This window comes from Aphelocoma coerulescens, chromosome 31 (assembly GCF_041296385.1).
Source record: "Aphelocoma coerulescens isolate FSJ_1873_10779 chromosome 31, UR_Acoe_1.0, whole genome shotgun sequence".
Lineage (NCBI taxonomy): Eukaryota > Metazoa > Chordata > Aves > Passeriformes > Corvidae > Aphelocoma > Aphelocoma coerulescens.
The window spans coordinates 2,325,176-2,352,740 of NC_091044.1; the positions used below are offsets into that span (position 1 = coordinate 2,325,176).

A 27,565-nucleotide genomic window follows, 5' to 3' on the forward strand; every position below is an offset into this window, starting at 1 on the left:
AGGGGGGACTGGTCCTTATTGGGGGAACTGGTTTTTGCTCGGGCAGCTCGGGGTGGGAGCTCGCGCGCCGCGGGGGGAGGGGCAGGAAAGGTGCGGCCCCGCCCCGCCGTGACGTCACCGCCGCGCCCGTGACGCCATCGCTCTGCGTCGCGCGAGGAGCGCGCGGGACGGCGCCGGTCGGTGGGGGAGGGGGCAGGGGCTGGGGGAGGGGCGAGGGTCCCGGCGGTCTCCCGGGGGGAAGGGGTCGTAACTGCTCTTTGGAGGGGGAGGGGCTCCCAGTGCGGCCGTTTCGGGGGGGGGGCGGTCCCGGTTTGGGCTGGGGTGTGGGGAGGGACTCCCAGTATGGCCCAGTTGGGGTCAGAAGGTCCCAGTACGGGCCAGTTTGGGGCCGGGGTGATCCCAGGGTGGCGGGAGGGGCTCAGGGCGTTCCCAGTACGCCCCAGTTTAGGGTCAGCGTGTCCCTGTTTGGGGTCAGCGTGTCTGGGGCTATTTGGAGCCATTGGGGACATTTGGGGACACTTGGGGACACCGTGGCCCCCCGCAGGGATGAGCAGCGACCTGGACGTGTTTGTGGGGAACACGACGCTGATCGACGAGGAGGTGTACCGGCTGTGGCTGGACGGGCACTCGGGTGAGGGACACGGGACAGCTGGGGCATGGCTGGGGACACACTAGTGACAGCTGGGACACATTCGGGACAATGGGACACACCTTGGGACATTTGGGGACAGCTGGGACACAGCTGGGATCCGCCTGGGACACCTGAGGAGCACTGGCTGGGACACAGCTGGGGACACAGCAGGGGCAGCTGGAACACATCTGGGACACATTTGGGACAAGTGGGACACACCTGAACACATCTGGAGGATGCTTGGCACACACCTGGGGGATACTCAGTGTCCCCAGTGCTGTCCCCAATGACCCCACTGTCCCCATGACCGTCCCCAATGTCCCAATGGCACCCCCAATGTCCCAGTGCTGTCCCCAGTGTCCCTAACATCCTCAATGTCCCCAATGTCCCTGTCACAGTGGCCGAGGCGGTGGCGCGGCGCCTGCGGGGCGGGGTGCTGGAGCGGGAGGGGACATCGGTGGCGGTGCTGCAGAGCGACACCCGTGACCACTACAGAACCTTCCAGATGCTGGAGCGGCTCCTGCACGCCCCGCCCCGGCTGCTGCAGCAGCTGCTGTTCCAGATCCCCCCCGAGCGGCAGGCGCTGCTCGTGCAGCGGTACTAGGGGCACTGGGAGGGACTGGGGGGCACTGGGACATTTCCCCGAGTGCCAGGCCGTGCTCATGCAGCGGTACTGGGCAAACTGGAGGGACTGGGAGAGACTGGAACAGCGTAACTGGGGACGCTGGGAGGACTGGGAGTGAACGGGGAGGGACAGGTGGGGGGACTGGGAGCGCTGGGACAGGTGCTGGGCCCCCCAGGTACTACGCCTTTGATGAGGCCCTGGCCCGGGAGCTCCTGGGTAAGAAACTCTCCAAGGGCACCAAGAAGGAGCTGGATGAGATCAGTGCCCGCACCGGGGTCGGGATCCGCAGCTGCCGGCGCCAGGTGGGAGCCTAAACCCAGGGGCGGGGGAGAAACGGGAGAATCCTAAACCAGGGGGGAGGGAAATGGGGGAGAAACCCCAAAAATGGGGAGGAAAACCCCAAAAACGGGGGGGCTTTGGCTGGTGGGGGGCCTGGCCTGGCCCTACTGGGGAGCTTGGAGTGGGGGAGTTCAAAGGGGTTTTGCAGGTTCTGGGGGGTTCTGGGGTCTGGGGGGGTTTTGGGGTGATTTTGGGGCACTGACCCTCCCCATCCCCTCAGTTTGACAACTTCAAGAGAGTTTTCAAGGCCGTGGAGGAGCTGCGGGGGCCCTTGGCCGAGAACATCCAGCAGCTCTTCCTGCTGCCCCCACCCCTCGCACGGTGGGTCTGGGGAGGCCCCAAATTGGGACAGGGGTTCAAACTGGGGGGGGGGGGGGGGGCAAGGGGCTGCCCCTGGGGGTGGATTTAGGGGGTCCCAGGGGGTGTTGGGACCACCTGAAGGTGCTGGGGGGGTCTCGAGTGCTGCCGTGGGGGGGGTCCCAGGGGAGTCCTGGTGGAGGTCAAGAAGGATTTTTAGGACCCCCATTGTAGGGGAGGGTTTTGGGGTGCAGGCAACACCTGCGAGGGGGGTTGGGGTTCTAGGAGTGGTTTGGGAATGTGGGGGGGGTTTGGAGGTGCTTAGGCGGGGTTTAGGGTGCTGAGGGAGGATTTGGGGTGCCGGAGGGTGTTGGGGTTGTTGAGGGGTTTAAGGGAGGTTTGGGAGTTCCCTTGGAGGCCAGGGACCCCCTGACCACCCCGTTTTGCCCCCCCAGGGACTATGCTGCCATCGTGTTCTTTGCCAACAGCCGCTTCGAGACCGGCAAGCGGCGCCTGCAGTTCCTGACCTTCGGGGACTTCGCCGCCTGCGCCCAGAGCATGATGGGGCACTGGAGCCAGGGGGCACTGGGTGAGCCCCGGAAGCCCCCCAGCCCCCCCAAATCACCCGGGACCCCGCTGCCACGCCTGGGGACACCCCCCAGTGTGGGGGACATGTGGGTGACATCCTCAGTGTGGGAGGGACATGGGGGGCTCTGGGCCAGGAGATGCCTTGGGGATATCAGGGACACTCAGAGACCCCCCTGGTGACATCGGGAACCCCCCAGGCATGACCTGGTGTTCTGGTGACCCCGGGGGACCCTGGTGACCACCAATGTTTCCATGGCCCCAAGATGTCCCCAGTCCCCAACATCCCCAGTGTCTCTGTGACTGCGACACCTCCATGGTGTCCCCAGTGTCCCCCTGTCCCCACGTGACCCCGGTATCCCCCTGTCCCCAGCACCCGAGGCAGCTGAGCCAGATGGGGACCTGCCCAAGTCTTTCCTGCAGGACCTGAAAGAGCTGAAGGTGCTGGTGACCGACAAGGACCTGCTGGACCAGCACAAGAGGTGACACCGCAGGATGGGGACACCCCAGGACAAGGACACCCCAAAAATGGGCACAGCAGAAACAGCCACACCCTGATAATGGGCACCCCAACTCCATGGGGCACCCCAAAAGCAGGCTCACTGTGAGCAGGCCCACCCCAGCAGTGGAGCCCCCTCAGACCCCTGGGACCCCCAAAACTGGGCGGGTCCCCCAAATCTCTGGGTCCTGCAGAATTTCCTGGGATCCCCCAAACTTTCATCTCCCCAAGCCCTTGGATCTCCCCAAACTTCTCCAGTTTGTGGGTGGCCCAGTGCCCCCCACAAAAATGCCATTTGTGCCCCAAATTCCTGGGTCCCCCCACAAACCTTGGGTCTTTCTTGGGGTGGGGGGGGAGGGGCTGCTGGAGTCCTCAGGGGGGGCCCCGGTTTTGGGGGGTCCCTGGGCCCCCCCAAACCACCCCCTCCCCCTAGCCTGGTGTGCTCGGCCCTGCGGGGGAAGATCTCGGTCTACAACGAGCTCGAGGCCAATTTCAAGGTGAACTCCTGAAAAAAGGGGGAGTCCTGAGGGGGGGGAGGGGACCCAAAATCCTCCTGAAACCCCAAAAATCCTGGGACCCCCTAAAATCCCAGGGGACCCCCCCGGGCACCTTTGTGGGGGGTGAGTGGGTGAGTGGGGGGGTCCCCAGCATTGGTTTTCCCCCTGAAGGGAATTTTGGGATGGGGGGTGGGTCCCCTAAATCCTGAGAGCCCCCTGAGGTCCTGGGTGTTCTTTCTGGGGGGCTCAGGTGGTCCTGGGAGGGTGGTCCCGGTTATGAGAGTTCCCCGAAATCCTGGGCTCCCCCCACAAAGAACCGGGTCCCCGCTTGGGAGGGATTCCCAGGTCTGGGGGGCTCTGGGGGAGGGTCCCAGGGTTGGGGGGTGCCCAAAACACCCTGTCCCCCCCAGGCGCTGTCCCGGGCGCTGGTGAACGTGGGGGGGAAGTTGACCCACGCCCGTGATGTTCGGGATTTCTTCGTGGACCTGGTGGAGAAGGTGAGGGGAGACCCCAAAAACAGGAACCTAAAAAACTTCCTGGGATTCCTGGAGTAGGATTCTCTAAACTGGGACCCCCCCCCAAAAATCCGGGTGGGCGTTGGGGTCCCCGCAGGTGATCGAGCCCTGCCGCTCCGACAAGTGGAGCCCGGGGGACCTGCGGCTCTTCCTGACCCAGTACACGGCGGCACCCCGAAACCTGCCTGGCTTCAGGTGAGACCCCAAAACCAGAAACACCCCCTTAAACCACCCTCAAATTCCCCTAAGCACCCCCAGATCCCCCCTGGAACCTGCCAGGCTTCAGGTGAGACCCCAGAATTGGAAACCCCCCGATTCCTCAAATCTTCCCCCAGCAACCTTTAGAGGGACCCTAAAAACACCCCAAAACTGGGCTGAGGGGTGATTCGAAACACCAGGGGGGTTCCCCGAAAGCGAGGGACCCCCCCCAAAGTTTTGGGCTGCCCTGTTTTGCAGGCACCAGGCGCTGTGGGAGCGCTACATGGCCGCCATCACTGCCTGCCTGCTGCGCATGTACCATGACTGAGCCCCAAAAACTGGCCGGCCCCGAAAACCGCAGACCCCAAAAATGGGGTACCCCGAGGATGCGACACCCCTGGGAAATTAAAGGATTTGGGAGTTGCCCCCCGAATGGCAAGGGACACCCCAAAAATGGGGCAGCTTCTAAATATGGGACCCCAAAAAGGGGGGGAATCCCGAAAATCTGCCAGCCCCAAGGATGGAGGAGCAACATCCCAAAATCTGGATATTTGGAGTCCGGGGGATCCCCCGGATATGGGGACTGTGGGCATTAGGACACCCCAAATCCAGTGGATGCGGGAGCACCAGCACCCCAAAAATTGGGACATTGGGAATTGGGGAACCCCAAAAAAAAGGGTGACTCCAAAACTGGGACACCTCGACTTAACCCCATGGAGACTCCCCAAAGCTGGGGGTGTCTGGGAACCGGGACCGCTCCAAAATGGGGGAAACCCTGAAATTTTTGGGCGCTCCTCCCACGTGACCCCAGGCGGGGGGGGGAGAGGGGGGGAGGGAGTAATAAAGAGGTGGAAATGGAGTTGAATTGGAGGCGTTTGTGGGGGGTGGCTTGGGGGGGGACCCCGAGATTTTGGGGAAGGGGTGGGTTTGGGAGGGGGAAAATTGAAGGGTCCCCAAATCTCGGGGGGGGGTTGGGGAATGAAGGGAGGGGGAGGGGCATTGAGGGATGGGGGAGGGGCCCTCCCTCACTTCGGGGCCGATTTTGGGGGGGGGAGGATCTGTTGAGCCTGGGGGGAGGGGCCAGAGCCGAGAGGGGTAAGTGAGGCCACGGGGGTTTTTTGGGGGGAGGGGGAGGCTCACCTCCACTCCTCCCACGGCAGGGCCCCCCCCTCGAAACCCCCCTCCCCCACAGCGGCGCCACTTCCTCCCCCAACCCCGGCGGGGGCTTTGGTAGGGGAGGGGCGTCCCGGGAATGGAGGGGGGGCTGCCAGGAGGGGGCTGGGCCCCCCCGGGGGCTCACAGAGTTTGGGGTGACGCCCCCTGACCCCCTCAGCGCCATGGGCCCCCCCTCGCTGCTCCTCCTCCTCTTCCTCAGCGCCACCGTGGCCCCCGCGGCCCCCCCGGACCTGGAGGAGCCCGAGGATTATGCGGTGGGGAAGGGGCGATTTGGGGGGGAGGGGCGGGGGGGTTCTGGTTCCCCTCCCCAAATCTTCCCCCCCCCCACAAACGCCCGAGTCCCCCCCCCCAAAAAATACCTTGGCCTCTCCCCCATTCCCAAACTTCTGGAGTCGTGATGGGGGAGGGACTGGGAGGGGGAGGGTGGGGGCGGGGGGAGGGTGTGGGGTCATTTGTGGGGGGGTCATGGGGGGTGGGTGACCCCCTCTCTCTCGCCCCCTCCCCCCCAGGAGTGCAGCGATGGGTACGAGTGGGACCCCGAAACCGAGCACTGCAAAGGTGGGGGAGGGGATCTGAGGGTTGGGGCCCCCAACTTGGGGGGGAGGGGGGAAGTTTGGTCTGGGTCCCCAGTCTGGGGGGGTTGAGGGTCCCAAATTTGAGGGGGGCGGGGTTCTCGGGTTTTGGGGTGTCCCGGGGTCCGCAGGAGGCATTCGGAGGTCCCGGCCCCCCCGAGGATGTGGTGGGGTTCTGGGGGTTCCCAGGGTGGGTTTGGGGACTGGAGGTGTCTCGGGGGTCCCTTCTCGGTGTTCCCAGGGGTGTTTGGGGGCTCCCAGGGTCACTTCAGGAGGGGTCGGGGGTGTTGGGGAGGAGCGGTTTAGGGTCTCGGGGGGTGTTTTGGGGGAGTCCTGAGGGAGTTCGATGGGGTCTCAGGGAGTGTTTGGGGGAGATCTTGGGGCTGTTTTGCGGCAGGGGGGCACGGGGTTCCCTCTCGGGGTGCTTTGGGGGTTCAGTGGGTGACGGAGCTGGTTTGGGGGGGTTCCCCATTACTGCCCCCCCGGCCCCCTCCAGACGTGGACGAGTGCGCGGGGGCGGGGCCGCCGCCGTGCCGGGGATCCATGAAGTGCCTGAACCATTTCGGGGGGTACCTGTGCCTGCCGCGCTCGGCCGCGCTGCTCAGCCCCGACCCCGGCCCCGGCCCCGGCCCCGGCCCCGACCCCGGCCCCGGCCCGGCCCCGCCCCCGGCCCCGCCGCGCCCGGCCCCGGCCCCCGACGGCCGCTGCCCCCCCGGATTCGGCCCCGCCCCCGACGGCACCTGCGCAGGTGAGAAGGGGCGGAGCCTGAGGGGTGGGTGGGCCCGCGGGGAGGGGCGTGGTTATGGTTATGCAAATCGGTGGGCGAGGCTGTTGAAAGATGCAGGGGCGTGGTCAAATGGGTGGCAGGTGCGGCCAAGGAGCAGCCGGTGGAGCCAAAAGGAGGGTGGGGCTCGTTTGTGGGCGTGGTTTACAGGCGGGGCGTGGTCTAGGAGGGTGGGGCTGATTTGTGGGCCGGGCTAAAGCACAGGTTGTGTTTCGGGGTGTGGCCTGGGAGGGTGGGGCTGCCCCGGGGGTTTTTGGGTATGATTTTGGGGGGTCCCTGCAGGGGTAGGGGGGGGGATCCCATGATTGGGGGTCAATCGGGGAAGTCCCGGTGCTTCTCCCCCTCCTGTGCCCTCCCCCAGATGTGGACGAGTGCGCAGGGCCCCCCCCGTGCCGGCCCAGCCAGGACTGCATCAACCTCCCGGGGGGCTTTGAGTGCCGCTGCCCCCCTGGCTACCGACACTGGCGCACCGAGTGCGTGGGTCAGTGCAGGGGTCCTGGGGGGCGTGGGAGGGTTACGGGAGTTTTGGGGTGGATTTGGGGGGGCTAGGATGAACTGTGGGGGAGTTCGGGGGGAATATGGGGGGATTTGGGGTGGGGCTATGGGGTAAAAGGGAGCTGTGGGGCTCTATGGGGTGGGTTTGGAGCTCAGGGGTGTTTATGGGGTAGTTTTGGGGTGGTTTTGGCTGTTTCTGGCGCAGATGAGGAGGAGTGCTGGGTGTGGGTTCCAGGGAGTGTTTATGGGGTGGTTTTGGCTGTTTCTGGCACAGATGAGGACGAGTGCCAGTTCCGCTGGTGCCAGCACAGCTGCGCCAACTCCCCTGGAGCCTTCGCCTGTCGCTGCCACCCCGGGTTCAGCCTCGGCCCTGACGGCCGCTCCTGCCTTGGTCAGAGCCCCCCTAGACCACCGGGACCCCCCCGGGACACCCCCAGATGTAGGGGGGGGAGGTTTTCCCCCACTCCCATTGGGCCCTGGAGGGTTAGGGGGAGGTGAGGCCTCCCAAGTCCTCTCCCGAAGCCCCTCCTTCCCGCCCACAGACGTGGACGAGTGCTCCATGGGCGCCCGCTGCTCCCAGCACTGCCTCAACACCTTCGGCTCCTTCCGCTGCCGCTGCCGCCCCGGCTTTGCACTGGGCGCTGACGGGCACGAGTGCCACGGTAAGACACGCCCAGCCAGGTGAGAACACGCCCACTCCCTTATGGACGCGCCCCCCGGTCCTGAACACACCCATCTGGTGGAGACGTGCCCACCCTGGGTATGGATAAGTAGCCACGCCCATCGAGCAGTAGCACCGCCCCCGGTGTCATGACCACGCCCCCTTCCCGCCCAGAGCCCCACCCTGCGATCAGGCCCCTCCCACAGACACAGAGCCCCTCCCCCGATTTGCAGTCCCGCCCCCCACCGCGGGCCGCCCACTGCTGGGCGGGTGGGGTGGGGTGGGTGTGGCACGGGCGTTGCCGGGGTGGGGCTGTGAGACCCCTCGGGTGTCACCGCGGGGCCACCGGTGGCTCTGCCCCCGCCCCCCCCCCCCCCATCGTCACTGCAGGGCCTCACCGGGGTTTCTGTTCCCCCCACCTCGTGGGGGTCTCTCAGACGTGGACGAGTGCCAGGCGGGGGTCCCGTGCCAGCACCGCTGCCAGAATCTCCCAGGGGGCTTTAGCTGCCTCTGCCCCCCTGGCTACGCTGAGGAGAGGGGGCTGTGCCGGGGTATGGAGGGGCTCAGGAGGGCGCTGGGGGGGCTTTGGAGTGGCTGTGGGATGGTTTGGGCAGTGTCTCTGGTGCGGTTTGGGAGCTGTGGGGGCTCCGGGGCAGTGGGGGAGCTGTTTGTGGTGGGTGGGGGGACTCGGGGGCTCTGTGGGGAGGCTGAATGGGCTCTGGGAGTGATATGGGGGGGCTGTGAGGCGGTTTGGGGGGCTTTGTGTGGGATTTGAAGGCCCTTCCCTGTTGGTGATGTCAGGGGCGGGCTTGGGCAGAGCTCTGGGGTGTTTTGGGGGAGCTCTGGGGGGTCGAGGGCTCTGTGGTCAGTGTGGGGGGGCTCAGCCGCCCCCAAAGCCCCCCCCATTCCCCTCCAGACTGGGATGAGTGCGCTGAGGGCTCCCACGACTGCAGGGGGGCCCAGAGCTGCCTCAACACTTTTGGGGGGCACCTCTGTGTCCCCCGCGAGCTCTGCCGGGGACCCTACACATCTCACCCCCGCAGCAACGGGTAGGTACCCCCCCTATGCACCCCAAAACCCCAGGGACAGGACACGATCCCTCTGTGCACCCCCAAAATCTGGGGAGACTTCTTGTGACCCCCACCAGGTCACCCCAAAATCCTGGGGGGTCCCTGTAACCCCACCGGGGGTGAAGGGGCAAGATCTGAGGGGAGTTTTTGGGGGCCTCGGGGGGTTTGGAGCCCCTCCTGACACTCCTTTTTGGGGATCTCCAGGACCTGCGTGTGCCCCGAGGGTGTCCCCGGCTGCGCCCCCCGCCCCCGTTGGCTCCTCCATCGTTTCCTGGCCATTCCCCAAATTCCCGATGTTCCCGCTGGGATTTTCCAGCTCCAGCACCCCCCGGGGGATCCCCAAAGGCTGCGGCTGCGGGGAGGCCCCCCTGGCACCTTTCGCCTGCGGGTACCAGGGGCTGGGAGGGTTTGGGGGGTGGAGAGAGCTTGTGGTGGGGCTCAGCAGAATGTGGGGTAGTTCTGAGGCATTTTGGGGGGGGCAAAGGGGAAATTTGAGGGTGTCTGGTGTGGTTTTGATGAGGTTCTGAGGTATTTTGGGAGGGTCTAGAGGGCAGTGGGGAAGGGTTAAGTGGGGGGTTGGGGGATCTGTGGGGTGATTTGGGGTCTCTTTGGTGTCCTTTGGGGTATTTGGGAGGGAGTCTTTAAGGCATTTGGGGGGGGTTCAATGGGAGTTTGGGGGGTCCGCGGGGAATCTGGTGGGGTTTGATTCTCTGTGGTGCCACTCGGTGTTTTTGGGAGGGTCTTTAGGACATTTTTGGGCGGGGGTGGGAATTTGGGGGGGCCGGGAGGTGGGGGTGGGGTCTCCGCGTGACCCCGCCCCCCCGGCAGGCGCTGACCAATCACAGCTCGCTGCTGGAGCTCACGCGCCCCCTGGCGGGCCCACGGCAACTGCTGCTGGAGGTGGAACTCCTCCCACCCGGGCCCCGCCCCCCGCCCGCCGAGACCACGCCCACCAGCGCATGGGACCCGCCCCCTCCACGTGGGCGTGGCCTGGCCTTGCTCCGCCTCCACCTGGCAGTAGGGCCCCACCCATTCTAGGGGGTGAAACTCCCAAACTCCCCCCAGGACCCCCCAAAACTCCACCGGGAACCCCCAAAACACCTCCAGGAGCCCCAACCCTACCCTGGGCCCTCCAAACCCACCTGGTGGGAGCCCCAGCTCCCCCCCCGGGACCTCTGATTTCCCCCAGGTCTTTTCCAGGACCCCCTGAAGAACCCTCTAGGACCCTCCAAGGACCCCAAGCCCCCCCCGGGACTGCCCCAAACCATCCCTGGGACAACCCTCACCCTACCTGGGATCCCAAAATTTCTCCCTTGGGAGCCCCAGCTTCCCCCAAAGGATCCCCCAAACAATCCCCATGACCCCCCCAAAGAAAGCCCTGGGACCCCCAGTGTGGGGGCAAACAATGAGCGTGTTAGTGCTGAGCAGTTCAGAGTGGTGAGAACTGGGAGGGACTGAGAGGGTCTGGGAAGTTTTTGGGGACACTGGGAGGAACTGGCGTGTGACTGGGAGGGCACTGGGACGGAACTGGGGCTCATTGCGAAGAACTGGTGCTTCTCCAAGAATTGCATGGACACTTCTGCCTTCCTCCCCACAAAGGGGCACCGTTTATTGGCCACACCCTGCCAGAGCCCTGCCCCTCCACGCCAGGCCGCGGCCCTGGGGGCGTGGTCAGTGCCCCACCCGCACGTGGGGGTTGTTGAGCGGCTCGAGGGCGGGGTCGGAGTCGGCCCCGCCCCTGCCCAGGCTGGCCAACAGGAGCAGCAGCAGCGCCAAGGCCGCAGCCCCGCCCAGGCACAGCACCAGCAGGGGGCGCCGCGGGGCCCCGCGCATGCGGCACCTGCGGGGGGAGGGGTGACAGGGGGACCGGGGACCCCCGGACAGACCCACAGTGACCCCCGGAGAGCCCCCCCAAAGGGACTCCCGGGGCCCCCCAAACGGTCCCCCAGTGACCCCCAGAGGGACCCCCAAAGCAACCCCATGACCCCCCCAAAGTATCCCCCGGGGTGCCCCAAGAGACCCCCAAAGGGACCCCCCCAGAGCGACCCTCTATATGACCCCAAGTAAGCCCCCGAAATGCCCCCCAGGGCCCCTTTAAAGTGACCCCTCAAAGTGACCTCTAGTGACTCCCCCGAAGTGTCCCCAGCTTGCCCAAAGTGACCCCCAGGACCCCTCCCCAAGTGTCCCCCCAGTGCCCCCCCAGCCCCCAACCCCACCTGAACTTGGGGGGCACCCATGCCAGGGGCCGGCGCCGGTATTTGTCCTCGTCACGGTCAGGGGGGCTCCGGGACTCGCGCCCCCCCAGGGGCTTGCGGGGGGCAGAGCCTGTGGGGCAGGGCAGAGGGACCCTAAAACCTCCCCGCAGGGCCTGGGGGGCCCCAAACCCTGCCCTACCATGGGGTCCCCAAGCCCCACAACCCCACAGTGGTGCTCCCCCAAGGCTCTCTGGCACCATGGGGATACCCCAAACCCCCTCCGGCCCCCCCAGACTCACCTGGGTGCAGGGTTGGGGTCTCCCCCCCCATGTGGACGACGGCATGAGGTGGGGGGGGGGGTCGGGGGGGGCTCCGGAGGGGTGATGGGGGCTGCGGGGACAGAATTGGGGGTTGGGGTGTCCCACGGCAGAACTTAGGGGGTCTCAAGGGGTTGGGATGTGCCAGAAAATATTTGGGGGGGGGGGGGGGGGGGCGGGTTTGGGGTCTCCCAGAGGGTTTTGGGGTCCCATGGAGAGGGTTTGGGGGAGGTCCCAGGGAGATATGGATGTCCCAGAGAAGGCTCAGGGGAGGCCTGGGGGTCCCAGGAGGGTTTTGGGGGTCTTCCCAGGGGTCAGGGCTCCCAGGGGGGTGTCCCAGGTGGGTTGTGGAGTCCCAGGGGGGTTTTGGGGTGTCCTGGGAAGGGTTTGGGAGCCCCGGGAGATTTGCAGTGTCCCGAGGCAGGGAATAGAGGTCCCCAGAAAACATTTCTGACGGTCTCTGGTGGGTTTTGGGGCATCCTTGGAGTGTTTTTGGGCTTCCAGGAAGGTTTTTGAGAGTTCTGGGGAGGCTCACATTCCTGGGTAGAAATAGGGGGGCAGTCCCAAGGGTGTCTGGGGAGTCCCGGGGATGTTTTTGGGGGCCCTGGGGGTATTTTTGGGGGTCACCCCTCACCATCCCAGCCCCTGTCCGGCTCCTGGGCAGTCTCAGGCTCCGGCAGCTCCTCTGAGTCCTCGATCTGTAGGGAGATTGGGGTATTTGGGGGTATTTCTGGGCGGTTTGGGGTATTTAAGTATATTTTTAGGATGTTTGGGGCACTCACCAGGGGCAGCCCCAGCCCGGGCCGCGCCCAGGGCGCCGTCCGGAGCCGCGCCCGCAGCGCCTCGGCCACGGGGCCCTCCAGGTTCGGGGGGGGGAACAGCGGCCCCCCGCACTGGGGACAGCGGTGTCCGGCGGGGGCCGTGCGGGGGGGCAGCGCCCGTGCCCACCCTGCCAGGCACGGCCAGTGGAACACGTCTGGTGGGGCACAGGGGGTCAGGGGGACCCCAAAACCCACCTGGGAGAGATTTGGGGGTCCCACGGGAATCTCCAGGGTGGCCTTGGGGGGCCCGGGGGGCAGTTTTAGGGGGGCTGGATGGGCCTGGGGGGACCCAAACACCATCAGCCCCCTCCCCACCCCCCAATAGCCGCTTTAGACTCCCCCTGTCCCCTCAAAACTCACTTTTAAGGCTTCCAAACCCCCAACACCACCCCAAAGTCCACTTCAAGATCCCCAATCCCCTTAAAGGTGGTTTCAGGGTCCCCCCCCCCTTAAAATCAGTTTTAGGGTCCCAGAACTCAGTTTCAAGCCCCCCCAGCACCCCCGAAATCCAGTTTAAGGACCCCCAACACCCCCAGAGCCCCCTAATTCTTAAAACTCCAAAGCCCCCCCAAAAGTCACTCTCAAGCCCCCTCAACCCTGCTGCGAGTTCATTCCTGCCCTCCCAACGCCCCCAAAAGCAGTTTAGGGCCCCCCCGGAGCCCCCCCACCGTAGCAGACGAGCCGCACAGTCTCGCGCTCGCCCAGGGGGGCTTCGCACAGGGGGCACTGGGGGCTGTAATCGCTGTCCTGCAGCCACTGCAGATACGACCTCACGATGCACTGGGGGGACACGGGGGGTTGGGGGGTCAAGGGGGGGTCCCGGGGGGGTTTGGGGACCGCCAGCCCCCCCCCCCCGGAGCCCCCGCCGCCGGACCTTGGGATGGGCGCTGACCAGGCAGCTCTCGCAGACGTTGACGCGGTGCTCGAAGCAGAAGAGCGTGGTCACCCGGCGCTTGGGGCACTTGCACAGGCCCATGGCGGGGCTGGGGGACCGCGGGGGGGGGAGGCGTTGAGGGCGGGGGAACCCCCGCCACCCCCACCCAAAAAATCCTCCCGTCCCGTCCCCTCCATCAAATACTTCTGGGAGCCCCCTGCCCACACCATGGGGGACCCCTGGAATTTGGGGGCTCCCAGGCGTCCTGGGTCCTCCTCGCCCTCCCCAGAAGAAGCTTCCGGTGTCCGAGACCCCCCAGTCTCTCCCCAAGACCCCCCTGGACACCCAGCGGGACTCCCTGGGCCCCCCCGGAGCCCCGATCCCCCGCCAGACTTCCCTTCAGACGCCCCAGATGAGGCCCAGGACCTCCCTTCCTCCCCCTCCTCACAGGGCTCCCGGTGTCCGAGACCCCTCAGGACCCCCCAGGAAGCCCCCGGGACTGCCCAGAACCCGCCGAGCACCGCCCGGACGCCAACGGGACACCCCAAAACCCCGCCCAGGACTCCCCGGGACCCCCCCAGACCCTCCAGGACTCCCTCCGGACGCCCCCGGAGCCCCCCCAGGCTCCCCCAAATTCTCCCCCCACCTCCCCCCGCCCCCCACTCACACGTTCCTATGGCGACGCGCTGCCCCGCTGGCGCTTCCGGGTACGTCGCTCCTTGATTGCGTCACTTCATGCAGTTTTTCCCGGAAGTGTGGCCTGTCCCCGACAAAGCCGCCACACCCAAGATGGCGGCTGGACCACGCCCACCGCATTCCCGCGCGGCGCGGGGAGATGACGTTTCTGCCGTCTGTTCGAATGGCCATGGCGGGAGGCGGCGGGTGGCGGTCGGCGGGGGCGACCCCGAGGGGTGAGGGGGAGTCTGGGGGTGTCCGGGGAGTCCTAGGGGTCTTCGGTGTCTGGGGAGGCCCTAGGGGGAATCTATGGGCGACATTTTGGGGTGAGGTGGTCCCTGGGGGGGATATTTGGGGAAGCTGTATGGGAGGGGGCGGGGTCTGGGCGGGGCTATTGGGGGGGCTCTATTGGGGCTGGGGGCGTCTTGGAGGCATCCAGGGAGGATTTTGGGCCGGGGGAGTTCATGGTGGGGGGGCTCTGGGGAGGCTCTGTGGGCTTTGGGATGTTCCTGGGGGATTTCTGGGTTAACTGGGGGCTCGGGAGGAGTCCCGGGGGCCAGTTGGGGGGTCAGCACCCCCACATCCCTCATCTTCCCCCCCCAGTGACGCGACGCAGCTCCAAGCGCTTGGTGGTCTCGGCCCCCCGGGGCGGCCCCCCCTGGGCACCCCCGTCCCGCAGCCCCCTGGGCAGCCCCGTGAGTGGGGTCACTGTGAGAGATTCCGGGGACTTGGGGGCGGTTCAGGGAGTCGGGGGGTCACCAAGGGGTTTGAGGAGGGTCCCAGGGGGTTTTGGGGGGGTCAGAGGAGTTGGAAGCTCTCAGGAGCTTAAGGGGTCCCAGGGGGTTTTGGGAGGGTCAGAGGAGTTGGAAGCTCTCAGGGGCTTAAGGGGTCCCAGGAGTTCGGGAGGAGGTCTTGGGGGGTTGTGGCGGGTGCTGGGGGGTGTTCCGGGAGCCCCAGGGCCCCAGGGATTGAGGGATCTCGGGGTTGGGGGGGCATCGAGCACACTGGGAGGGAGTTCCCAGTTTTGGGGTTCACAGACCCCTCCCCTCCCCCACAGGACTTTGACCGACCGCGACGGAGCCCTCGGGTGAGTTGGGGGAGGGATTGGGGGGGTGGTGGCGTTGTGGGGAGAGGGGGTTCCCGATAACCTGGGGACCCCTCTGCCCTCCCCTCCTCCAAACTGACACCCCCAACCCTCTCCCACAGCTCCAGAGCCAGAAGGAGAACGACCCCTCCCTTCCCCACCCCCCCTCCCCCTGTGTTGCCCCCTCCCCTCCTCCCTCGCCCATCCCCCCTCCTGTGGCCCCCCGGGTCCGGCGCTCCTACAGCCGCCTGGAGGCGGGGGGGACCCCCCGGGGGCTGGGGGGGGCCCCGCTGAGCCCCCTTCCCATCAATCTGCCCCCCACAGCCCCTCCCAAGCCCCCCCAGGTCCCCCCCCTCGACCTCCCTGGCATTGGCGGCGGCCCTGAGCGCAGGAGGAAGAAGAAGGTGACGCCTATTGATGTGAGTGACCCCCCCCCGGGACCCCCCCCCGCCACCAGAACCCCCCAGGGACCTTCCCGTGAGCCCTCCAATGACCCCGCAGCCCCTCAGGACCCCCTCCACTCCTCTGGAGTCCCAATGTCCTCCCTCAGTGTCCCCATTTCACGCCCAGACCCCTGCAATGGCCCCGCTGCCAGGACTCCGTAACCCCTTCGGTGCTCCCGTAGCCCCCTCAGAAGCCCCAGATCCCCCCAGGAATCTACAGGACCCTCAACCCCCCAACCCCATTCCCCTCATCCTGTTGCCCCCCTGACCCCCCCCTTTTCCCCCATCACCTCCCCAGCTGTCGGAGCTCGAGGCCTGGGCCGCCTCCATGAACGCCCAGTTCGAGGAGGCTGAGAGGTTCCACCTCGTTGTGGAGTGACCCTGAGACCCTCAGGAGACCCCCGGAACCCCCCCGCCCCGTGCAAGAGAGACACTCGTGGGACCCTTGAGACGTTTGTGGAACCCTCGTGGGACCCTTGAGACCCCTGTGGGCCCCTCCTGCAAGAGAGAACCTCGTGGGACACTCTGGACCGTCACAGGACCCTGGGGACCCCCGGGGCAGGACCCCCTTGTGCAAGGACCCCCCATGCGCAGCCTTCTGCCCTATGAGTGAGGGACCCCCGTGAAAGGCACCCCCCCATGCCAGGACCCCCTGATGTGTGAGACCCCCCTCAATGTGCTAGGGACCCCCAGGACCTGTGAGCCCCTCCTGTTCTGTGTCTGCTCCCTCTCCCCATTCGTTACTCATTAAACGAGTTTTTGCTGTGGCCGTGCTCTCTGTGGGTGATGACGTTGTTCGTGGCGTCACGAAGCACCGGAGTCTCTGTCTCTTTAAGAGCGGGGAGGGGGCAATGCCGTAGCCAATCAACGCACAGCGTGGTGACGTCACCCGGGTGAGGGGCGTGGTGCCACGGCCAAGCCACGCCCTCAGGGGCGGAGCCCAGGACTCCCCAGAACCCCCCGATCCCCCCCAGCCTTCTCCCCCCAGCCATGGAGCTCCCCCGAGCGCCCCCTCCTCCTGAGCTGGAATTTGGGGGGCCTTGGGGTAAGGGGAGGAGGGCCGGGGGCAGAGGGTTCGGTTTTGGGGGGTGGGGGCACAACCGGGTCCCGTTTTTGGGGTGGGGGTCCCCGATGCCTTTTTAGGGGCTGGGGAAGGGGTTTCCGGCGGCCTGGGTTCCCTTTCCGGAGGGGTTGGGGTCGCACCGGGAACCCCTTTTGGGGGTCGAGGGGCACTCGGACCCCTTGCGGGGACGTGGAGAGTGACCCGTGTCCGCTTTTTGGGGAGGGGGACACACCTGGACCCCTTTTCTCGGGTGGGGGAGGGGTCCCTGAATCCCTGGGTCCCTGAATCCCTGGGTCCCTTTTTTGGGGGATGGGGGCTCACGCCGTCCCCCCGCCCCCCCAGGCGCGGGGGCTCTGACGCTGCTGCTGCCGCTGGGGCTCGTGGGGGTCGTGAGCGCTAGCGTGGGGGAGGGGGAGGGCTGGGGGACCCCCGCCCTGGCCCTGCCCACCCCCCGCACCCTCGCGCTCGTCCTCGCCTGGGTGGGCGCGCACGGGCTCGGGAGCTGCTGGAGACCCCCGAGGGTGAGGGGGGGACACTGGGGGATGGGGGAGGGAGGGGCGGGATTTGGGGGGTGTGGGATGGGAGGTGGGGGTACGGGGAGGGGAGGGAGAGGGGCTCGGGGGGATGTGGGGACACGGGAAGGGGGTAGTGGGAGAGGGGTGGGGACCCGGAGGAGTCGGGGGGGTGAAAGGGGGGGTCAAGGGTTTGGGGGAAGGGGTCGAGGGGAATCAGGGGTGTCAAGATGGGGTCAAGGGGGGGTCAGGGTGACTTCGCTGTCCCCAGACCCCCGATGACACCCCAGGATCCCCTGGACCTCTCCGGGACCTCGGCTGTGAGTGGGGGCTCTCGGGCGGCGTGGGGTCCCTTTGAGGAGGGGCTCAGGGTGCCCCCTTTGGGGGGGCTGGCGGGGGTCCCTGAGGGGGTCGGATGGGGGGTCAAAGCTCAGGGTCCCTTCGGAGAGATTGGGAGCGGTCGGGGGTCCCGGTGGGAGTCTGGGTGGGGGTCAGGAGGATGGTCAAGGGTCCATTTGGGCTGAACTGGGGGGGCAGGGGGTCCTTTTGTGGGGGTTTGGGTGAGGGTCCGGGGGGGGGTCCCTTCGGGGGTCGCAGCTCTCACTGCCGCCGGCTCAGGGCTGCTGGCGCTGGGGGGCGCGCTGGGGGGGGCACTGGCCCTGGGGGTCCCCCTGCCCCCCCTGTGCCCCCTCCTCCCCCCGCTGGCGGCGGCCGCGTCCAGCATCGCCTTCGGGGTCGGGCTCGTCCTCCTCGTGCGGCGGCGACTGCGGGGGGGGCGGCACGGTGAGGAGGGGGCTGAGGGGGGTTGGGGGGGGCCGGGGAGAGGATTTGGGGGGGTCAGAGTGGGCCGGGGTGGCTGGGGGTCTCCGGATGCTGGAGGGGGACACGGAGGGAGGGGGGCTGGGGCGGTCATGGGGGACTCTGGGGGGGCCTTGGGGGGCTCGGGGGAATGGGGGGGTGCTGAGGGAGGGGCTGGGTGTGCTGTGGGGTCGTTACGGGGGGGCTGGGGTATCCGGCGGTGCTGAGGCCGTGCTCTCCCCCCTCCAGGACACCCCGTGTACGAATTCTTCGTGGGAGGGGAACTGGGGTCCCCGCTGGAGCCACCCGAGGGTCTCCACTGGGAGCGGGTCGGGCTCAGCGCCTGGGTACGGGGGCACTGGGAGCAACTGGGAGGGGACTGGGGGGAATTGGCGGGGACTCGGGGGAGCTGCGGGGGGACTGGGAGAACTGGGGAGCATTGGAAGGGGCTTGGGAGAAGAGTGGGTGAGTACTGGGGGGAATGGAAACGCATTGGGAGGGGACTGGGAGCACTGGGGGGGACTGGGAGGACAAATGGGGGACACGGGGTGGGTGTGGCAGGGCATTGGAGGATCTGTGGAGGAGGAAGGGGGGCGGCTGGGGTTACTGTGGGCAAACTCGGAATAACTGGGAGCACTGGGATCAGGGGCAGGCACAGGCGGTTAACAGGCTCTTCCCCCCGCTGTCCCCCATCTGTGCCCCCCCATGCCCCCTCATGTCACCCCCGCCTTTACATCCCCCTTTGCTCCCCCCATTTCCCTTCATATCCTCCCCCAATGTCCCCTCCCCGTGACCCCAATGTCCCCCCCCCAGTTGCTGGTGTTGGCGGCGGCTCTGGGGGAGCAGCAGCGGCTCTGGGGGTCGCCGTCGCTGCCCCTCGCGCTCGTGGTGGCCGCTCAGGGGGTCCCGGTGCTGCGGCGCCTCAGGGTGGGGGGCACGGGGGCGGCACGGGGGGAATCGCACCTGGAGGGGCACTGGGGACACGGGGGGGACCACACGAATGGGGCGGTCACGGGTGGGCACTGGGGGACACGGGGGGGGCACGGGGGGAGGGGTGAGTGAGAGGAAACCACACGTGGGGGAGACGAGGGGGCACGGGGGGGACGTGGTGGGGGGAAATTTCGCGGGGGGACACAGGGGGAGACAAGGGGGGCCCCCACGGTGGAAGGGAACCCCCCCCAGGGGAGTGGGACTCCATGGGGGGAGTATGGCGGGGGGGGATGCGTGGGAGGATACAGGGGGGACTCCTGAGGGTGTAGGGAGCAGTGGGAGTATCGCTGGGGTCCCCAGGGCGGTTTCGGGGTCCCCCCAAGGCATGAGGTGTGGTTGGGGTGGGGGGGGGCTGTGGGGTCTCACCTGTGCCACCTTCCCCAGGAGCTGAGCAGGAATTCCTCCCCTGGCCCTGGGGGGTTCCTTGGGGTCTTTGGAGCTCTGGCCTGGGGCCCTTTTGGGGGTCCCCTCCCAGCGCTGCTGCTCCTGCAGAGACCCCAAAACAGGCTGGGGGGAGCCGGGGGTGCCGCCTGTGGGGGGCTCTATGGTGGGCACGGGGGAGCACGAGGGGAATTGGGGGGGGTACTGGGGGGCAAATGGGGGCACTGGGGAGGATTTAGGGATTAATGGGGGGCACTGGAGGAGATCTGGGGGACTTGGGGTTAATGGGGGCACTAGGGGGTATTTGGGGATTAATTGGCATATGGGGGGCAGTAGGGCAGAATGGGGGTGGGGTGGGATCGGGGGGGGATTTGGCAGGTGTCAGGGGCTCTGGGGGGTCTTGGGGCACTTGGGGGATCGCTGACATCCCCTCCCCTTCCCTCCCAGCCTTGGGGTTGTGGATCTTCCACGGTGCCACCACCCAGAGGAGCCTCTTCAGCCGCAACCCCCAAGACCCCCGAGTGGCCGGTGAGACCCCCAAATCCAGAAGCCCCAAGCCCTGGGACCCCCAAGCCCTGGGACCCCACAAACTCCTGTTTCCCCCCCCCCAGGTCTCCCCACAGTCCCCACGGCCACGGGACAGGTGCTGCTGGTGGGGGGCTGGTGGGGGCTGGTGCGACGCCCCGATGACCTCGGGGAGCTGCTGATGGCGCTGGGCTGGACCCTGCCCTGCGGTGAGACACCCTCCCCTCACCCCCTTGGGGCACTCCTCCTTCGCTGGGGCCCCCCCAAAACCCTTTGTCTCCTCCGAGTCCTCCCAGACACCTGAGCCCCCCGAAATCCCTGCAGCCACCTGGGTGTCCCCTGAACCCCCCAGAACACCTGCCCCCCACGACATTTGGGCCTCTCCCAGCCCCCTCAAACCCTTCTCCCTGACCCCCTTCCCAAACACCCGGGGGGCCTGTCCCTGCCCCTCCAGACCTTGCCGGGCATCCCCCCCTCCCCCTTCCGCGACGCCCAGACCCTCCCAATTGCCTCCCCACCCAAGAGACCCCCCCAGTATCGGGCCCTGAAACCCCTGTCCCCCATGATCCCTCTGTGTTCCCCTGAGATCTGTGACCCCCCTGACTCCCCCTGTCCCCCCCAGGCCTATCCCCACCCCTGCTGCTGCTCCTGGTTGGGGCTGCGCTCCGGGAGCTCCGAGCAGTCGTGGGGGAGCGGCGGCAGCGGCGCCGGTTTGGGGGGGCCTGGGGGGGGTTGTGCCAGCGTGTCCCCCACCGGCTGCTGCCCCTCGTCTACTGAGGCTTCCTATGAGACTCCCCTGCGACCCCTGAGATCCACAGAGGGACCCCCTGGGACCCACTTGGGATTCCCTGCATTGACTGTGGAACCCCCAAGGTCCCCCTCATCCACTGAGGCACCTTCGGGACACCCCCCGGGACCTCTCAAATTAACCGAGGGACCCCCTGGGACCCTCTCGGGACTACCCACACTTACTGAGAGTGGGGACCCTCAGGACACTCTCATATAAACTGAAGGACCCCCCTCGGGATCCCTCCAACTGCTGAAGGGCCCCCAGGGTCCTCACCCCTCCCGGTGACAGAGGTTCCACAGGTCCATTACTGTGGATCACTTGTAATAAAGTCTTGGGGTCTTCCTCTTTTTTCTGACTGTGTTAATTAGTGAACCCCTTCATAAACTAGTTTTCCCCTTCATTAATCAGTGCCCCCTTCATTAATCAGTGCCCACATTCATCGGCACCCCCTCTTATTAATTAGTGCCCCCTTCATTAATCAGCACCCACATTCAATCAGTACCCACATTCACTATTTAGCACAACGAGCTTGTTTGGGTCCAGGTTTATTCCCGGATGTTCTTTAGCCGGATCATTAACAAGGAGGCTTGCTCCTCATTCCTTTTCCTCAGGATCTGGTTATTGTGCAGCTTTCCCGGGGCCACTTTCACCAGCCCTTCATTAGCCCAGACCCTTAATTAATTCAGGATCTCTCCTAATGGTGTTTCACCGCTCATAAGTCCTGTCCTTGCTGAGTCCCACTCCTTGGTGAGCATTGTCCCCAGGACTGGTTTTTGGCATGTTCTTTAGTCCCGGCCCTTAACGAGCAGTTCTGGGCCTTGTTCCTTCGATCTTCCTTAGTCTGGACGGCTGATGAGCTGGTTCTCTCGTGAATCCACTTCCGCATTGTCTTGTTAGTCCCCTCCCTTAATGAGAGCCGTTCTTTAACGAGTGTCATTTCTCAGACAGGTTTGTTGGGTGTTGGGTTAGTCCCACCCCTTAACGTGCCAGGTCTCTTCCACCAGGATCCCCTCAATCCCATCGTTTAATGAGAGTCATTCCTGGCACTGTTTTGTTGGATGTTCATTAGTCCTATCCCTTAATGAGCAGCTTTCCCGGACCTGGTTCTCTGGGCGTTCATCAGTCCCGTCCCTTCGCCAGCGGATTCTCTCCCAGGGGTGTTTCCTCGGGATCTCACCATCTCAGTCCAGCTCCTCGATCAGCCGCCGACCCTGCCTCCTCTTGTCAGCACCGTCGTCCGGGGCAGGCCGGGGACCCCCGAAAACCCCCTCCATCACCACCCGGGCCCCCTCTGTGACCATCCAGGGCGCCTCCTCCACCCGCTCCTTCCCGAGGGGCGGTCGGGGGCCCCCCCAAACTTTCTCCAGCCTCTCCCTGACTTGGGCCATTGCCACCTCCTCTGCGGCCACCTCGGCGTGAACCCCCCGCGCCTCCCGGGCGAGCTGGCCGAGCTCCTCGGTGGCCCCCCGGCTCCAGCTCAGCAGGAACCCGACCTTCCTGCGGGCCCCTCGAAAGCGGCCCCGCTCGGGGGGCGGCAGCACCCGCGCCCCCGCCCTCAGCAGCCGCCACAGGTGCCACAAAGCCGCTGCCACGTCGGCGCCGGGGTCGCGACTATCGCGACCCTCCAGCAGCTGCGCCACGGCCAGGAGCGCCCCGCTGTCGCCGAGAGGGCTCAGGGGCAGCCCCGCGGCCCGAGCGTCGCGCCGGGCGCTCAGAAGCGCCTCGGCCGTGCTGGCGAAAGGTCGGCGGTCCCGGAGCGCGGCCGAGGCGGCGATGGCGGCGTCGGGGAGTTCGGGGAGCAGCGTCTCGTCCCCGCCGTGCAGGCTCAGCGCGAAGGCGTAACCGAACAGCGCGTTCGGCAGCTGGAATCGCACCAAGGGGGACGGGGGCGCGGCGCGGAGGGCGCTCAGCGGGGGCACCGATGTCGGGACGGGCGGGGCGGGGCCGGGCCGACCTTCACCGCCCTCCTCATCGACCCCCGAGCCGTCCCCGAGCTCCTCCACTCGCCCTCGCCCGCGCCACCACCACGGCCGCCACCGCGGCAGCAGCGCCGCGGCCTCCCCGGAACTCACCAGGCGGCGGAACCCGTCGCGCTCCTCCTCGCTGAGCTGTTCCCACAGCCCGCGGCCCGTAGGCCGCCCTGGATCCCCGGGCTCGCGTAGCTCGCGCAGCCCGGGCAGCGCGGGGCTCGGGGGGCAACTGCGCTCGGCGCGCAACGCCTCGAGAACCTGATCGCGGTAAAAGGCCTCGGCGCAGGGGCCGTGCGCGCGGTAGCAGCGCAGGGAGCAGAGGCGGCGGTGGCAGCGCGGGCACGTGTAGGGGGGCGCGGCTGCACTGCAGAGCCCGCACAGAGAACCCCCCTCCACCGCCGCCATCTCGGCGTCTGACTCCGCACTGCCGCGAGCCCCGGCCCGCCCCGCCGCTCAGAGGCGATTGGCCAATCACGGGGCGCAGTCAGGGTTTCCCCGCCCTTCAGCCACTTTCCGCCAATCTCCGCCGCTCGGGTATTTCCGTCCCCGCTCGGCTCGCCGCGCCCCTCGGCCTCTCTCACGAACCGCCGCCTCCGCCGCCGCTCCGGTCTTTCCCGCACCCGCAGCCGGCTCTTCCACTGCCGCCGGCTAATTAACGCTCCCGCTATTAGCGCCCTATGGCAAAGCCTCCCGGGACGGGCGGGGATCACGGCAGGTGATGCTCTGGACGCGAGCTGACGGGAAGGGACGGGCAGGATCCCCAGCCGGCGGCGCCGCCTTCGCGGGCGGCGGCGACACTTTAATCCCTGAACCGTGTCTGATGTCGCCGTGGGCATTATTAACTCCAGCGCTTCTGCTTTCTCGCTCTGATTTTCACCAGTGAAAGGTCCCCGGTTGGGGTGCACCGTTCCCGGAGGCACTGCAATACTGGGACGATGCGCGGAGCGGAGGGAGCAAGCTCCGGGTCCAACTCCCGAGCCCAAAAACCATTTGAAGGAAACCTTGCCTTCTCTGTGCTGTTAGGGGGATCGATTGACAGGGAATCCCCATCTTCCATTATTTTCTAAAGGAGTGGTTTGAGGGATTATCCCTTTGAACCGCAATCTTCAAGGGTCCTTGCAATTGTGTTGACATATTCTGTAACACTCATTCCCCTAATTCATAGGTAGCAGTTTCATTTTGGGTGTTCAAAAAGGGTAACCCAAACTATAGGAAAAGGGTTCATGAAGGATGTCTGGACTTCAGGCAGCTCTCTTGAAAGCTGTTTATTGCACAGGCGAAGTCACAGCATTTCAGGGAGTGGGTATCCAGTACCAGCCCCACAGCTGTCAGCCACAGCTTGTAGGCAGAACTGAAGCTGCTTTCTGTTCAAGAGAGCATCGTACACCTTTCTTTGCTGAGTATCCCAAGACAACAACCAACAAGCACCATACACAACACCTTTACATTTGCCTGTAGCCTATCTTAGCTACTACCACCGCCATACTGTATATATCCTATAGAACCCCGGAGTCACCACCATCCACTCACAAGAGCAAGCAAGCTACAGTTCAAGCTCACAGTGGAACACTCTCAGACCTCTCTTCTTCCTGCCACATCAACATTCCTTGTCTGCCTGCCATAGCTCTCTTCCTGGCAAAAACACGTTTTCTATTTACTTCTGCTCTTCCTGAGACCCACCCACCTGGTGAAAAACATGTCCTTGTCTGCAGTCACAGACCTCTGTCCTGAGCACAAAAATCTCCTTCCAACTCATCTCCAACCTTTGTCCTCTCACCCATTCAATGATCAATGTTTCAGCAAACATCTCCCACTCTACATCAAAACCTGCTTTCATTTCTGTCCCATCCTCAGGCTCCACACTCAGAGATCTCTCAGCCGAGCCCACACATCTGCAAAACTTTCTTACCAAACTTTCATCTCCAACACCAACCAGCATTTCGTAAGGTGACACTCTCAGGTCTGACCTGGTTGTATCTGAACTCTCCATAAAGCCAGAGGTTGGCATTTTACCCACGACATTTGAGTTTCAATTATTAATTCAGTTAAGGTTCTCTTTAAAGTTTGTTTCATCCTCTCTGCCCGTCCTGAGCTCTGTGGGTGCCATGGGCTATGTAGTTCTCATTTTATTCTTAAGGCTTGAGTTAGTTGCTGTAAAACTTTTGATGTAAAGTGTGTCTATCTTAGTAATCATTCCATACCTAGGAATAATTTGTTCTAAGAGGGTTTTACATTCTACATTGGCTGTGGTTCTGACAGTGGGAACAGCTTCCACCCAATGGGGAAGATGGTCTGTTATTAGTAACAAGAATTTCCACCTCTGCACTTGGGGGAGTTCAGTAAAGTCCACGTGGATACTTTGAAATGGTCGGAGAGCCAACTCACGACCTCCTGAAGTTGTTTTTCTCATCACCTTCTTATTTACTTTTTGGCAAACCATACATCTTTCAGTTATTTGCTTAGCCAACCCATAAATTCCAATGCACCCATAATTCCTTAGGAAGTGATCACACAAAGCCTTAGTACCCCAATGAGTTTTTGATGCATGTTTTCTAATATTTTTCTGGTGAGTGACTTATCACTCACCAGATAAGGCAGGAAGTACCTGCCTTCCATCAGGAAGTTTCCATTTTCCACATTCATCTGGCCTTCCCCCCCTTCTTACTTCATTCTTTTTCCTCTGTTTCACTGAATTTTGGAGTCTCCAATTTTTCGCTCTTCGAGGTCAAAATTAACACAACCCTTTTTATCCCATTCTCTGAAGCATCCTCAGCCCCCCGGATCCGCCAGACTGCCTCCTCCCATCTCTGAGGCCATCCCCCCCTGGTGACCCCCCATCTGTACCACAGCTCTCTCTTCAGGCAATTCCAATGCCTCTAAAACCTCCAAAACAAGTCTCCCATGCATCAGCCCCTTTCCCTCTGAACCAAGCAATCCCCTTTCTTCCCACATTTTCCCAAAGGCCTGCACCCCTCCCAAAGCGTACCTTGAATCAGTAGATGTATTTCCCTTCGTGTGCTAAATATTCCAGTGTGCACAGTCCCCCATCAGCTAAAGCATACCCTGACACTCTTTTTCCTTGTACACATCTGGAAGAACTGTGGGGTGGGGCGGAGAGCTGGGCACAGGCACAGGGACACCGAAAGCGGCAGGCTGGGAGCTGTGGGGCGGAGAGCCGGGCTGGGAGCTGTGGGGCGGAGAGCCGGGCTGGGCACAGGGACACCGAAAGCGGCGGTCTGGGCTACCGCTGGGCCCGCAGGGGCTGGAGGGGGTGGCGGGAACACCGGGGCTACCGGCGGAGCCGCCGCCACCGGAACAAGTGCTGGAGCTGCGGATGGTGCCGTAAGAGCCGGGACAGGCGGGACCTCGGGCTCAGGAGCGGCGCTGCAGCTGCGAGCGGCGCCACAGGAGCCTGGGCTTGGGGGGCAGGGGGAATGGAGGGGGCGATGCTTCCAGGGCTCCCAGCCCTTCTCTTTCTTGTTTCCCCTTTGCTCCTTTCCTTGGGTCTCGGACAACTTTAAAACTCTTATCCCCTTCGACTCTGTTTCCCACCCAGCATGAAGCATATTTGCTTTCTTCTGTGTTAACGAGTTCTTTTGAATTTACAAATCCTTGTAAAGCCTGACAGATCCAGACTTCAAGAGCCACATCTGGGCCAGAAGACACGGTCGGATCTTATTTCCTTCTCGGCCCAACCAAACATACAAAACTGGATCATTTTGACTTTGCTCTTTTCCTTTGTACTTGGGTTTGTATTCCAGTTAGCCAACAGAACTTCCAAAGGGCTTTCCTGGGGTATTTCCGCTGGCACGTCTCTATTCCCTTTTTTATTCCCTGACTCTTGCTTACTAGTTTTATGTCCCATTTTCTCAGAATCTTATCTATTTTTCCCAGGCCTTTGTTTCCCACCTTTTTAATAAAAACCAACAAAACAACTATTCAAACCTCACCACCTCTTTCCCCTTTCTTCTCCTAGAATACAAAAGTTCCCTCCTCTTAATAAAATATGCCTCCTTCCAGAAAATAAAGTTATATTTCAAGGTTTAGCATTTCTATCACATACATTCTCATTCATTCTCACTCACTACTTTTTATTGTTCCAACTTCTCTTTCTCAAGTGCTATCAGTCACAACCACACAAGACTTAGGTACCTTTTAATTTCAAATTGTTGGCCAGTGCTCACCCCTGGGCCCAAAATTCCAGCTTTCTTGAAGTAATCCTCAATTTGACAGAATTAAGCCTGGATTTCTTGAATTTTTATTTATTTAACTCTCAATCCAGCAGCCTCAAAACCCAAATGTCTCGGATTTGTCCTCAATTTGGCAGAATTAAGCATGGATTTCTTGAAATTATTTAAACTCTCAATCCAGCAGTCTCAAACCCCAAATGTCTCAGAACCAACCCTCCATTTAGCAGAAATAAGCCCGGATGTCTCGATTTTTGAACCCTCAATCCGGCACTCTTAAACCCTAAATGTCTCGGATCCAATACTAGGAAATTCTTGACTCCTCTCCTTCAAGGAGTCCAATCCCTTCCCTGAAACCCCGTCCCAGTTAAACCGGGGCTTCTCTCACTCCTTTTATCTCTCACTTCGCCTCTTTCCTGCCTGCTTCCCTCGCGGCACAGCAGAGCCGCAGCCTCAGGGGCTCCGCACTCGCTGCGCAGCTCTGGGGTCACCAGCCCGCGCCTCACGCACACTTTCATCCCCTTATCCCCCCAAAAAGAGCAAAGAAAAAACACTCACCTTTCTCGGAGTCTTGGTGCACAAGATTTTACGTGTTTAATGACCGCAGTACCTCAGGGAGCCTTTTCTTCCCTTTCTTTCCGCTGTGTCTCCTCTCTTGCCCTCCGGGTGTTTGGCTGCGAACCCCCCGGACCCCGCTGGGATCACAAAGCGAGGCCGCCAAAAGCTCCCCGGGAGATCCCAGAGCTGAGGCTTTATCCCCGTACAGGCCACCAAATTGTGAAAAACGAGGTTTATTCTTTGTAAAATCATAAGGAAAGTTTAAGAAAAGGGACAATCAGGAGACAGCAGCACAAAGGGCACTATGGCCGGTGCTTCGCAGAGAGCCAAAGGCGCACCTTGACAGCCAAAAGATCGGCTTTAAAAGTACAGCGCTTATTTTTATTCATCACCAGCATGCAGCATTCATTCATTCTTTGGAGTTGCTGAGTATCATCA

General features: G+C 63.9%; 5 protein-coding genes, 1 long non-coding RNA gene and 1 pseudogene across 6 annotated transcripts; 4 read left to right on the forward strand and 3 right to left on the reverse strand.

The window, feature by feature from the left end:
• Positions 1 to 131: 131 nt before the first annotated feature.
• FIBP (FGF1 intracellular binding protein) lies at positions 132 to 5,045 on the forward strand. The gene is made up of 11 exons (XM_068998236.1): positions 132 to 176; positions 545 to 631; positions 1,030 to 1,228; positions 1,432 to 1,558; positions 1,816 to 1,916; positions 2,348 to 2,481; positions 2,851 to 2,959; positions 3,410 to 3,473; positions 3,884 to 3,970; positions 4,086 to 4,183; positions 4,445 to 5,045. Exons 2-11 carry the CDS (start codon positions 547 to 549, stop codon positions 4,512 to 4,514), a joined length of 1,074 nt encoding a protein of 357 aa, XP_068854337.1. The 5' UTR covers positions 132 to 176; positions 545 to 546; the 3' UTR covers positions 4,515 to 5,045.
• A 198-nt stretch (positions 5,046 to 5,243) lies between these two features.
• On the forward strand, positions 5,244 to 10,371 carry LOC138100395 (EGF-containing fibulin-like extracellular matrix protein 2). Its single transcript, XM_068998233.1, has 11 exons — positions 5,244 to 5,281; positions 5,520 to 5,616; positions 5,872 to 5,920; positions 6,431 to 6,682; positions 7,080 to 7,199; positions 7,488 to 7,604; positions 7,756 to 7,875; positions 8,312 to 8,425; positions 8,791 to 8,923; positions 9,149 to 9,332; positions 9,773 to 10,371. Exons 2-11 carry the CDS (start codon positions 5,524 to 5,526, stop codon positions 9,980 to 9,982), a joined length of 1,392 nt encoding a protein of 463 aa, XP_068854334.1. The 5' UTR covers positions 5,244 to 5,281; positions 5,520 to 5,523; the 3' UTR covers positions 9,983 to 10,371.
• Positions 10,372 to 10,528: 157 nt separating this feature from the next.
• ZFPL1 (zinc finger protein like 1) lies at positions 10,529 to 14,056 on the reverse strand. The gene is given in 9 exon segments (XM_068998234.1): positions 10,529 to 10,784; positions 11,161 to 11,269; positions 11,439 to 11,508; positions 11,510 to 11,529; positions 12,091 to 12,154; positions 12,239 to 12,432; positions 12,946 to 13,057; positions 13,152 to 13,260; positions 13,819 to 14,056. Coding segments are annotated over 9 exon segments (1,047 nt in total). The 5' UTR covers positions 14,019 to 14,056; the 3' UTR covers positions 10,529 to 10,615.
• On the forward strand, positions 14,005 to 15,090 carry LOC138100397 (uncharacterized). The gene is made up of 3 exons (XR_011146813.1): positions 14,005 to 14,062; positions 14,884 to 14,913; positions 15,033 to 15,090. It is a non-coding gene; the product is annotated as an uncharacterized lncRNA (long non-coding RNA).
• A 1,201-nt stretch (positions 15,091 to 16,291) lies between these two features.
• LOC138100376 (delta(14)-sterol reductase TM7SF2-like) lies at positions 16,292 to 20,760 on the forward strand. Its single transcript, XM_068998203.1, has 10 exons — positions 16,292 to 16,398; positions 16,759 to 16,937; positions 17,200 to 17,248; positions 17,547 to 17,711; positions 17,976 to 18,073; positions 18,540 to 18,653; positions 19,101 to 19,263; positions 19,545 to 19,625; positions 19,709 to 19,831; positions 20,245 to 20,760. The coding sequence occupies exons 1-10, from the start codon at positions 16,344 to 16,346 to the stop codon at positions 20,397 to 20,399; spliced, it is 1,182 nt and encodes a 393-aa protein (XP_068854304.1). The 5' UTR covers positions 16,292 to 16,343; the 3' UTR covers positions 20,400 to 20,760.
• Positions 20,761 to 20,941: 181 nt separating this feature from the next.
• ZNHIT2 (zinc finger HIT-type containing 2) lies at positions 20,942 to 22,825 on the reverse strand. The gene has a single exon (XM_068998201.1). The coding sequence runs from the start codon at positions 22,785 to 22,787 to the stop codon at positions 21,594 to 21,596; it is 1,194 nt and encodes a 397-aa protein (XP_068854302.1). The 5' UTR covers positions 22,788 to 22,825; the 3' UTR covers positions 20,942 to 21,593.
• A 451-nt stretch (positions 22,826 to 23,276) lies between these two features.
• On the reverse strand, positions 23,277 to 23,425 carry LOC138100434 (U2 spliceosomal RNA; annotated as a pseudogene).
• Between the last annotated feature and the right edge of the window lie 4,140 nt (positions 23,426 to 27,565).

Bases quoted from the DNA above. Each gene is read 5' to 3' on its own strand.
- LOC138100395 (XM_068998233.1), top strand. From the start codon at position 5,524: ATGGGCCCCCCCTCGCTGCTCCTCCTCCTCTTCCTCAGCGCCACCGTG. The intron at 7,605-7,755 runs GTCAGAGCCCCC...TCCCGCCCACAG, and splicing joins TGACGGCCGCTCCTGCCTTG to ACGTGGACGAGTGCTCCATG. The intron at 8,924-9,148 runs GTAGGTACCCCC...GGGGATCTCCAG, and splicing joins TCTCACCCCCGCAGCAACGG to GACCTGCGTGTGCCCCGAGG.
- FIBP (XM_068998236.1), top strand. From the start codon at position 547: ATGAGCAGCGACCTGGACGTGTTTGTGGGGAACACGACGCTGATCGAC. The intron at 2,482-2,850 runs GTGAGCCCCGGA...CCCTGTCCCCAG, and splicing joins CTGGAGCCAGGGGGCACTGG to CACCCGAGGCAGCTGAGCCA. The intron at 4,184-4,444 runs GTGAGACCCCAA...CCTGTTTTGCAG, and splicing joins CGAAACCTGCCTGGCTTCAG to GCACCAGGCGCTGTGGGAGC.
- ZNHIT2 (XM_068998201.1), bottom strand. From the start codon at position 22,787: ATGGCGGCGGTGGAGGGGGGTTCTCTGTGCGGGCTCTGCAGTGCAGCC.
- LOC138100376 (XM_068998203.1), top strand. From the start codon at position 16,344: ATGGAGCTCCCCCGAGCGCCCCCTCCTCCTGAGCTGGAATTTGGGGGG. The intron at 17,712-17,975 runs GTGAGGAGGGGG...TCCCCCCTCCAG, and splicing joins ACTGCGGGGGGGGCGGCACG to GACACCCCGTGTACGAATTC. The intron at 18,654-19,100 runs GTGGGGGGCACG...CACCTTCCCCAG, and splicing joins CGGTGCTGCGGCGCCTCAGG to GAGCTGAGCAGGAATTCCTC.